The following is a 12,291-nucleotide window of genomic DNA, read 5'->3' on the forward strand; positions in this document are numbered from 1 at the left end:
GAGGGGTTAGAGAGGGAGTCTGTGTTCAAGTTGACTGATGAGAAAAGTGAATTAAAATAATCAGAACTTTATGTTCCTTGGTGATTGGACCTGAAATAAGAGAACCCCAGAAAGTTGTGAAGTTCGACTTATTTGTAACTTTGATACTTGTCACAATATATCCACAAATTTGACAAGACTTTTTGGTCAATAATTTTGTGGATGTAACCCTTTCTCCTGTACCAAATTCAGTGTAGCTGTCTAATTATTACAATTGTTTAAAGATTTGATAAAAAGGATTTTTAGTTTTTCTTGAGTTCATGTCAAACTAGAAGCACTGAAAGAGCTCAAACATTGAGCCTGTCATGTCAAAGCCGATGTCCAAACCAAACCCCATGCAATACCTCTTCCTTTGACCTTACGTGTATCGTTAGTGAATTAAGCCCAACTTTTCTATGCTATAGACCGAGGAGTTGCGAAAGAGACTGAATTATATGATTACCACAACAGATGGCCCGACCAATTGACAGAGGTTCGAGATAGCCACCGTTTCAGTCAAACATGGGACGGAGTAAACCCTCATGCAAATGGCTATCAGGGATGTCAACCGCAGAAATCACCATCCGCCCTGCAGCAAGGTTCATGAAATGTTGCCAATTTTGTGTTTCAGAATGATATTAGGGTCATGGCTAAAATTCTGCTGGCCCAGCTGAATATTCTTAATGAAACAAAAATAAATTCACTCATAATGCCATAGGTCTGTGCTGGCATCCTTAGAAAAAAACACGATAGCACACACACACAAAATGGATATGTATTCTGATCTGGATCACTGCTGAAAGCAAGTCACCTGTTTCTTTTGACATGACAGAACTATCCTGAAAGTTTTGTCGGAATCCATTCATAACTTCTGTGACATTGCTTACTATAGCTAACAAACAAATCAAACAAAAGGGAAGAAAATGCTGGCAAAGGCATAGCACCTAAGTGGCAGATGTATAGGAAGGAATTCTAGTGGAGACTTTTATGCAAGTGAATGGGAAACTTGTAAGGTTATGATATCATTACATTGTCCAATTTACTCATATAAATGTCCATTCCAGTATCCATGGCTTTGGATAGGCATTGATACAAAACACACACACGTCGTTATACGAAAAGCCAGTTGCATGTGTGAGTGTGACACAAGGAGAGAATATGTCATTCATAATCACATGATTTCACTGTGCCTGTTACGTCTCTACAACACATTCACTTCCTGATTCTTTGGCAAGATGTCTTCATGGCTACCAGGATATCAAGTTGCAAGCGATAGAGAGTATGACAAGTGTGATTTTACACACACGATGTGGGCGAAACTAAACGGGGTGCCATGTTGTGTGATTTTCCGACCATTCATGCAGTCAGAAGTTTGTTTTTGCAGAGCTTATTCCACTCAGTCATCATCGTTCTGTTGCTTTTGCACCGTACTTTGAAACTATTTTTCCACGAAGCTAGTTTTCTTATGTGGATGAACTTGCCTGCAAGCTGCATTACCTCTCTATGTGCCACGTTCGCACGCATGACGCAGCATGCCAAGCTCACATATTCTACTCAAACACACAAACCCACCCAAACTGATCAATAAATCGCCAAATGCCAAAGTACAATGAAAGCGTTTCTCACGTTTTTAACGAATTTAACAACACGCAAAAATGTCTCCATGCGCCCTGTTAATAGTGCATTAATGTAAGTGTCGGCGTCAATTGGCGAAAACAACATCTCGCGAAAATGTCTATGGCCTCGTCATTTGCGAAAATATCTGTACGCGAAAATAACAGTGTATACAGTATCTTTCTCTCAGTTTAAAGGACAAGTCCACCTTCATATACATGCGGATTGAGTGAAGACAAAAATATTAGTAAAACACATCAGTGAAAGTTTGGGGAAAATCGGACAATCCGTTCAAAAGTTATGAATTTTTAAAGTATCTGCGCAGTCACTGCTGGATGAGAAGACTACCGCAGTGTATGATGTCACATGCGTACAACGATATAAAGAAAATAAAAAGAGAATTTTACAAAACTTCACTTTTTGAATAAAGTGCACATTTCTTCAACTTGTTACTGATGTATGTTAAGGGTAATATTATTCCCCCTGCTTTCTGAAAGAGAGAAGTCAAGTGTTCTTTTGTTATGTGAGAAAAGTGAAAATGTGTTGAATTTTCTTTATTCTTTTTTTATATCGTTGTACACATGTGACATCACAAGCTATAGTAGTCTTCTCATCCAGCCGTGACTGAGCAGAAACTTCAAAAATATATAACTTTTGAACGGAATGTCCGATTTTCCTCAAACTTTCACTGATGTGGTTTACTAATATTGCTGCATTCACAAAACCCACATGTCTACGAAGGTGAACTTGTCCTTTAAGTTTACCTGGGAGACCAGCACTGATCAAGTTGAGAAAGTGAAATTATTCTGATAATCATAAATTGTGGTAATTAAATGACATCATAGTGCTGACAATGATGATGATGATGATGATGATGATGATGATGATGATGATGATGATGATGATGATGATAATAATAATAATGATAATGATAATAATAATGATAATAATAATAATAATGATAATGATAATGATAATGATAATAATAATAATAATAATAATAATAATAATAATAGTAATAATAATAATAATAATATGATAATAATAATAATAATCCGGATATCATCGTCGTAGAAAGGGCTCGACAGATGTGCACAATCGTCGATGTCGCGGTACCGGGAGACAGCAGAGTAGCCGAGAAGGAGAAGGAAAAGATAGAGAAGTACCAAGACCTTGCCAGAGAGCTTCGCCGCCTGTGGAATATGAGAACGAAGGTGATCCCTATTGTCGTTGGAGCACTCGGAACAACGCCAAAGCAGCTGCGACGGCACTTGGACGATGTTGGTGTGCCAGATCGAGTGCAAACGCTCCAAAAAGCAGCATTGCTGGGGACGGCACGAATCCTGAGAAAAGTACTGGAAGGTTCCAGGATGGAACTTGACGTGATATTAATCTCCAAGAGATATCTTGTGAAGATAGAGATACCAATAATAATAATAATAATAATAATAATAATAATGATAATAATAATAATAATAATAATAATAATAATAATAATAATAATAACAATAACAGTGATAATAAAGATAATGATAATCAGGAAAGCATAGTATTAGCACTGATCTTCCAGAGGGCCCTGCCACTATAGTTGTCCTAGCATTACCGGTACCAAATAATGACCCATATGTAGGCCTATGCCTGTGTGTTTTAAAGAGGGACATAGTGGGTTGGAGGAACATCATATCCAAGGATATGAACCTGAGCACTGTTTCATGAAAGTTGTCAGCCCTGACAAATTGTGAGTCTCTGACAATCACCATAGTGACAGTCAGTGATCAGAGCTTCTCAGCTGATCAAAACCAAGGATTTTACTGAAATTGTCAGAGACTGACAACTTGTCAGGGCTGACAACTTTCATGAAATGGTGCCCTGGACCTGGACTTTCCTGTTCAAGAATCAAGGACCTCATCCATTATGCCTCAATGATCTCCCATTGTGTAAGGAAGAGGGATAGTGTAATATTAGAATAGATATTATATAGATATATGACATTTCCTTGCTATGCCCCGAGGAGCTTGCTTTGAGGGTCATAGCTTGGCATTGAAATCCCGAGGGTCAATAATGTCATAACAGTTCCCTGGACAAAGGCAGTCTAAAGTCTGTTTTATATACTAAACTAGGAAAGCACTCCGAGAGCGCGGACCCATAACAGTTCCCTGGACAAAGGCAGTCTAAAGTCTGTTTTATATACTAAACTAGGAAAGCACTCCGAGAGCGCGGACCTCCGCCAAGCAGCTACTGTACTTCATTTCCACCGATGATCTTGCTCTTCCACAGATATCAGTGATTTCCACTCATACGTACTAATATGCATGCTCAAAATTGCCTTATTTCCCAATATAAAAGCCTTTGTTATGTCATTAACCTTCAGCCATGCGGCGCGCCTCGCCCTAACAGGAACTACAACTGAACAGCACGCACTTTCCTGCGCGTATAAAAACCTAAAGATGCGCAGCTTGAACTCCCCAAGTTCATTGACCCTGCCAAAATATAAAAAATCCTTCATAAAATCCATAAAAATTTCCGGATCACTACCAAAATTGAATCCTCTCTTCCTTGTGTCATTCTCAACCTTTCCTGCAATTTCACATAAATCTGTGCACAAATTTTGGAGTTATTTTGCACACAGACAAACAAACAAACCAACAGTAATGAAAACATAACCTCCTCCCTTGGCGGAGGTAATAAAATTAAATGAAACTGTACTTGGTCAGTTATGATTGCGTGAGCCACTTAACACTTTGTAGGCACTGCCATGTAGGCGTCTGCATTGCGATTGTCATGCAACGGAGACCAAGGGCATACAGTACATGTTCATACGCACTTCATACAGTTTGTCCGTACCACATATATACCCAAAGAGGGCAGTTTAGTACTATGGGGCGGTTCAGTGCTGTGGGGCAGTGTGGGTATTATGAGGCCGCAGGCAATTGTTGAATATATCCCCCTAATTTCAACCAATCAGAATGGACAACTCATCAAATGAGATATGTACAGTTGTATGATTTGTCATTTACGTGACATATATTTAATGATCATGTAGAATTGATCGATTAAACATGATGACAATGACAAAATTGTGATTACTGATCTTGTCATTTCGATGGATCATTGTTAGTTTGTGTTCCGTCAAATCTGTTGTCCAGCCAATCCCAAATTCATCAGATGTCAGGATTGACGCCACACCCAGATGCCCTAATGCAAGGGTGGACAATGACTGGCCGTCGGGTAATTGTGTGGATTACTGTGGTCAATCACGTTTTCACAAGCAGTACAGACCCATGCTCAGACTGCTTTTACACACAGTTGACTTGTGCCAGTCCAGTTGAGTGGACAATGCGTGGATTGTTTTGCCATCAGTCATAAAGGACCCGAGTGTTGTTTGCCGCTCGCCGCCTTTCAGGCAAACCGGAGAACTACAATTTTCAGTCTTTTTCTGTGTTCCCATCATGTGAGGAAGGATGTATCTGCAGAGTGGGACAATGTTTTGGATGTGTGTTGCATTTGGAAAAGCCGTGATTTTGCTGTGTTTTGAGAGGAATTCAGATTCCAATAAGATTGTCAATGAATGCTGTTTTTGCTAGGAGTGATGATACGTATGGCAACAGCATCGTAATGTCAATCTGTTATTTTTTTCCTTTTTTCTGCTGCTTTTCTTTTTGAGCCATGTTGTGATTCATTCGCCAAGTTGCCAACAGTTGCTGATCAGTATGCCAAGAACATTCACAAAACTTCCATTCATACAAAGCTCACTTCTTTTATTTGCTGCATTCTAATGCCAGTTTGGCACCAGTCTAGCCCACAAACTGAACAGAGTTGTCCATAGTCAATGATGTTGCCTCCTGTTCAACACTGCTGAGAGGACTTCCGTTTTACAGTGCACAAGTGATTTCCTCAGCTTGAAGACAACTTTATACACTTGAAGTCTTAATATCTTTGTGATTTATTGGGAAATTCCTGTTCTGCGGGGATATTTACCGACACCCCCACACACTGATATACACACACACACACATACATGTACAGATGGGACTTGTACTTGCAGGCAGTAACTTACTTATCGTTTTTGGGCTTGCTAATCAGTTGTGAGCAGTGCTTGAATTAACGGAAAGCTTCGTGCCGACTTCAAATCTAGGGTAAGACTGAAATATTCTTCAGATGGAAAACTCACACCACTCCCTCGAGCTGGGCAAGATAGCTGACCGTATTTACGAATCTCAGAGCTTCAGCACCGCAGTCTTAATGGCCGCCGCGTCCTGACTGCATTTGAATGCCTCACTGGGTTCTTGAACACTGTATGTTTGTCTTCATGATGCAGGGAATATCGGCAGGTAACGATGACCCATTCCCCAGGAGCAACGTCGTGTATGCCAGCTTGAAGCCGTCCAAGAGACCTCATCAGAGAGTGGTACCGGTAAGTCGCATTCCTCCACGACCCACGTGGTCCCTTCTTAATCCATTGAAGACTAGTCCCGAGTATACTCGGCAGGTGTCTATGGGAAGTGAGTGTAATAGCAAAATCAGGCTGTCCTCAACAGGATAAAAAAAATTGCATAGCTGATTAGTGAGAAGAAAGGGGCTAATAAAAGCAATCAGGGCATTTGCAGTTTACCCTGAAAATTGTCTGGGGCTTTACGAAAGATAGTACAAGCATCTTATTTTTTCGCATAAAAGCTTATCAACTCTGACCACAGTAATTAACTTTTGAATACACGGTAGAGTTATTCAAAGTTTCAACTTGGTTTAAGTGTATCAAATTGTCATTAGATATTGATAAAATGAAAAGAAGGTGTTAGAATATTGGTATTTGTCACCATAAAAGATTTGTTAACATGGAAATGACAGATCAATGAGAATTTTGGTGATATTCTACAGGGGATATGAAAGTTACAACAGTGAATGAGGGACCCTTGTGGATCAGTGGAGATGAACTCAGATTCTCAGTCGTGAGATCTCAAGTTCAAGTCCGCTGGCAGCAATGGTTGTGCCCTGAGGAAAGGCAATATATCCTTTGATATTGCATAGCCCTGTGAAGGGGACTAAAAGCTGTGGGTCCTGTGGTAGCTTGCTCATTAAGCATTTTAGTGCTTTGCTTCCTTAGTGGCCATGTTGATATAATCCAAACAAGTAAATTTCAGTGAGTCATCCTGTTTGAGGTTGTGTGGGCCCATGTATGGAGGGAAGTTGTCCCATTAATGATATCTGGGACATTGCACAACATACAAAAATGTGATTCAAGATGAAGTGAATCCCTTCCCCGTGAATCCCTAATTGTTTTGCATGGGGAAACTTTGCTGATCCTCTCATGGTGCCAATAGTTTTTAGCATGAATTTTAAATGAACACGAACGTAGATGTATACATTCAACCCGTTCTTTACAACTGGAATGCCTTGCTAATATATTCTCTTGTCCTGAAAGAATGAATATGCTCTTGGTTTGTAACAACAATGGAAGCAACAAATAGAGAAGAAAAAAAGAAGAAGAAGAAAAGAAACAAATGAAAAAAAAAATGAATGCAATGAAGGAATTCAGGCAATAATGGCAAAATCTGCAAGTCTGTACTAAAGAACCAGGAAGCGTTTGTCCTCTGCCTACTTCCTATAATGTTCCTGTTTGTTGAACATATGTTGTAATTGGATTTTTCCTGGCTTGTCTGATAGAATGTGACATGCTATAATGAGATTTGGCACTCAAGTGCACTTTCACTTTGAAGTGAATCTTCCCTCCATAAAACACCCACCAAAGAGCCAAATTTGCTCTAAAAAGTAAAATATGGATAATTCCTCATTAGATGCAGACTAATTTAAATGAAAAGAATCATTTGAAATGTGCTAAAATTTTTGTATGCAAATGAGATTAAAAAGTAATTGAGAATTTAATGACACTTTCTTAAAACAATGTCTCTTTAAGTATTTTAGTTGTAATACATTTTGTCTGACGTGCAGCTGTATATGATGTAATATTCCATTCTGTACACATGACCAAAGAGCAGCATTTTTCACAATTGCCAGCGAAGATTTTCCCAAATCTTAACTGGAGTTGTACATCAGACAAAATGTGTAAGATTTTCATATTCACCAATTGCAGTTCGTGACAAAAAGTTTGAAACATTAGTTTTTGTGGGTAGGGTTTTGTTTGGCTCTAGAAACATACACATGTCCTCCTTTTGTCCATTGTTTTTTAGATCAATGACTGTCATCAGATGGTTCTAGGGCAATTATCCGAGACCCATTCCCTGACCCCAACCCTAATCCTGAACCTAATCCTAACCCAAACTCTTAACCCTAAACCTCACCCTGACCCTAATCTTTACTCTAACCTTATCCCTAACCAGTATTTGGGGGTGGGGGGTGGGGTTGTAATTGTCCTGATTGTCATCTGACACATAATTACACAAGGGCCAAAGTCTGAGCCTTACAAGTCACCAAATCATCATAGGTCATATACAGCAAGCTCAGTTTTTACCCTGTGTACCATAACAGCTCTTTTCTTTTTTTCTTCTTTGTGTCTGATTGTATGCATACACAGGAAGAAGCGAGGAGGCGCTTGTCCATGAGGCTGTCCACGTCACAAGCTAGAGGCCTTATTCCAGTAAGTCATTCTCCCGCACAACCACATGAAACCGTGTCCAGTGTGTAAAACACACACGCACACACACTCTCTTCTCTCTCTATGTGTGACTGTGTTCACACTGCACTTAACCACATCGATTCGATGATTCAGATGTAAATGCACCTTGGATCATAACACCCGAGCAGACCTGTTTAGCCTTGCACTCACTCATTGTACAAAGTGTTAGACCACATAATCGTTTTCCGTCATTGTCTTGCTCACCATGTGGATGCAGCGGCATCATACTCTCATCTATTATGCGTCTGACATCACATTTTTTCCCCCTTCAAAAAAAAAAGAAGAAGAAAAAGAATTAAAAACTTCTAAAGTCCATCGCAATCTTACATCCTATTTTGATTAACTTTCTGCCATTTTGACTTTTTGATTTTACTACATTTATCAAAGTCTGACTTAAAGAATTTCCTTTTCTGGGCAGTGAAAGAGCACATCTTTTGAGGAGAAGAAAGTGGGTGGCACAGTTTCATGTATGAGAACAATAACATTGCTTGTCCTTGCATTTAGTCTCAGATCTACAATGTGTTTGAATCACATTGTATTGTCCTTCATCTTGAGGAAGACAATTTGCACCCTCTCTGCTTTGCAAATGATGCAATTTTAATACTGTTTCTTTCATCAGCATGATTTTAGGATAGATTGGGTGTAAGCGAGGCATCAAAAAGTCTAGGTAAATTCAAAATTATTATGATTTCATATCCATGACTGCAGTATCAACTTGACTGGTATTTAAAACATTGATTATTTTGAGGTGGTATGTGGTTGTACTAGCATTTACTGGACAGGGTTTTGCTCTTTTGATTAGAGTAAATGTGATACTGTACAACTCAAGTGATATCAGAGTCGAGGATATCGGAAATATTGATGTAGGCCTTTTTCTTCTATGGTATTGACAAGGATGTCTGAATACAAAAGCCTCACGTTTTGTATTTGTAAAAGTGACATTGAAATAATTTTCCTTTCACACCAATGAAATGCACATCAACACCAGTACTGAAAGAATTGCTCTCGTGTTATCCCATTTTACTTGAGTTGGTTGTGATGACTGGTTCATGTAATTCCCTGTTTCATCCTCTTTCGTCTTCCAGAACAAGCTTGAGAAGAGTGGATATCTATGGAAGTGTGGAGCAGGGTGAGTGGAATTCTTGCAAGCTTTCACACGAATGGATACAGTTTTTTTTTTTTTTCTTGGGTGCAAAAGTTTACGAATGACTTTCATTGTCCATTGTGTTATTCACTAGCGTTTTAAGAGGCCATTTAGATTTGATTAAGCCATCCAGTGTACCTCTGCAAGGTTGTAGTTTTTGTTTTTGTTTGTTTTTGTTTTTGTTTTTGTTTTTGCTGGTTACCACTCTTTGCCAAGTTGGGAAAGAGATTGGTATTTAAATTTATTAGTGGGAGTATTTTTTTCTTGTCACTTTTGGTATGATAAGCAGCATATACAGGTTTTTGAAGTCTAATTCATTTGGACATACATTACACATGTAGCTAAACCAAGATCTGTTTTCACAGAGTGGGAATGCTTGGCTAGGATCTGTGTGCGTGGTGTATGTGTTTTGTGCTTGCATGGAATTTATCCTTTATTTTCTAATTTGTGCTAGTACATCATATTGAAAACTGTATGAAGATATTCAGCTGAATATACTTAATGCTGTTTGTTTTCCCGAAGGCAATAGCTTCTATCAAACCATGTTTTTAAGATGGAGGGGAAATTGGATTTAAGTCCCCATCAGCTCTTATAGCTTGAGATGAGAGGACGTTACTTCCCATAGAAACTTTGATTTTAAAACTTGTCTAGGATACACATTCTACATACTTTTTTTCTATTTATTATCATATATACACATACTTGTATGATATATATATATATATATATATATATATATATATATATTTTTTTTTTATTTTATTTATTTTTTTTTTTTGCAACAGTGGCAACAGTCAGGATGTGCTGCATATTTTGTCACAGTCTCAAAATAAGTGTCACTGTGTGCTGGGCTGGGGGGAGCTGCAAACCCTGCGGGGAGTCTCAAGAGTTGGGGTTAATTTTAGCCATGCCAGTTCAAACGGATGGAACAGCCACCATGTCTGTCTGTGAGGAAAGCTGAGCTCGTTGGGAGCCCCACACAGTTGCTGACCTGCTATTTAGTAAAGTGATGAATGTGGATTGATTTAACTACCCAAGCAAAGTGCCCAAATATGTACTCATATCACCTCCCTACCATATGGGGGGGGGGGGGGGGGTAGGGGAGGAAGCAGGTCTCATAGTTGCCTGCTAGGGTGATGAGTGGATATCATCCACTTACACTGGCTAATTGCTTGCTTATGACTTGATTTAATTTGTCACGGCCTGTGTGTTAACATCTCTCACTATCTATTGAGGGGAATTACCACCCAGGATTTTCAAATGGAATGCAGCCTGCATATGAGGCACAAATTCTGTTGATTTTTGCAGTCTGAAGTATTGGACAGCGCAATTAATGGAAGGAAATTACTGTTTAATTTGATTTCCATTTCACTGACATAAAAAAAAAATCAATTTATATAGTAGATCGCCAAAGTGTCCTTAATCCTATGCTCAGGCTATAAATATTGGTTTATCACTCACATCACTGTCCAAATTAAATTTCAGCAGGCTGCCAACTGTAATAGTGATTACTGGGAAAAAAAAGACCCATGGTCAAAATCAATATGCTTCAAAAATGATAATGGAGGCTCACATTTAAGGAAAAAAAAAATATAAATCTGCTAATATTAGAAATACTGTGAGGCTGATGTCCTTGCATTGTTTTAGTCATACTGTAGACCACTAATTCAAACCTAATTGCAGTACCATATATTCACTTCAGTGATGGGTTTACTTTAAAAGCAATAATTGTTATTAATGACGAAACCTAATGTATGGGTGTGCTATTTATTTTGAAGCACTTTATTGTTTTAAAGTTGGGAATGATGATGGAGAATAAATTTCTTGAACATTTTTTCAGATGTTAAAGCTGTTTATTGTTTCTCTTGAATTGTAATTTGTAATTCATTCATTTTCATTTTAATCATTATCGTCATCATTTATTATTGTTTTTTTTTTTGGGGGGGGGGATGGGTGGGTTGTAGTTTGAGGTTGCAATTCAGTTTCAGGGTCAAGTGAAATGGTTAAATTCAGACGTGGCTATATACCACTGTATACTATATCATTCTGTGTACACAATGATCTCAAATTTTAATTCACTTCCGTCTTTCTCAATTCAAAGCGTAATGCCACTCTGTCTTCAAATTGACTGCAGTAAAAATGCTAAAACATCAACCAGTCTGAGTGATAAAAGTCTTGTTGAGATGGGACTTAAACTGAGAGCAGTATGGAATTTCAAAGTTTTCCATGTTTTCTTGAGACTGATTGTAGTTGCAACCTAGAGGATATTAATGCAAAGTGATGATATGATCACCTCACAGTACTACAACAGTTTTGTACTACAGACTATCTTTAGAATCATGTCTTTGGGTGATATTTTAGCATCTGTGATCCCTTCCCCCCATGAAAGTCATCAGTGCTAGGTTGTTACAACTCTAGGGTAGCTTGATGCGAAGGATATTATATGTAATATTCTCATTAGTTTCAATAAAAAGAGTAATGACGGATATTTGTGGGTCAATGAGAGATGTGTAAGGTACAGTAATGTATTTATTAATCATATCCTCTTCAGATCTATCTTAATGAATATTTGCAATCAATTTCCCCATTTCGTGAAAATGTGAAGCTTTAATCTTACCTTTATGTGTAATATCTGATTTAAATTGTACTTGAACCATTCTGTCCATTTGATTTTGCTCAACATAACCAACTGAGCTTATTATACATGGAGTGATATTGTACTTCCATACTGCAGTGTTTACCTAGATTTAGTATCACCATGCATTGACATCACATGATCTGACAACATTAACCCATTGAGGACGAGCTTATTTTGCTATATATAGCACACATTTCCCATAAACATCTGCCCGAGTATACTCAGGAGTAGTCTTCAACAAGTTAA

At 38.4% G+C, this 12,291-nt stretch overlaps 1 protein-coding gene across 1 annotated transcript in view; it reads left to right on the forward strand.

Moving 5' to 3' along the window:
• LOC140235324 (arf-GAP with Rho-GAP domain, ANK repeat and PH domain-containing protein 1-like) overlaps nt 1-12,291 on the forward strand; it is a 138,962-nt gene that overhangs the window by 27,352 nt on the left and 99,319 nt on the right. Inside the window, exons 3-5 of the mRNA XM_072315348.1 lie at nt 5,951-6,046; nt 8,162-8,224; nt 9,349-9,392. Of these exons, the coding sequence (XP_072171449.1) occupies nt 5,951-6,046; nt 8,162-8,224; nt 9,349-9,392 (203 nt within the window). The remainder of the gene's footprint in view (nt 1-5,950; nt 6,047-8,161; nt 8,225-9,348; nt 9,393-12,291) is intronic.

This window comes from Diadema setosum, chromosome 11 (assembly GCF_964275005.1).
Source record: "Diadema setosum chromosome 11, eeDiaSeto1, whole genome shotgun sequence".
NCBI lineage: Eukaryota > Metazoa > Echinodermata > Echinoidea > Diadematoida > Diadematidae > Diadema > Diadema setosum.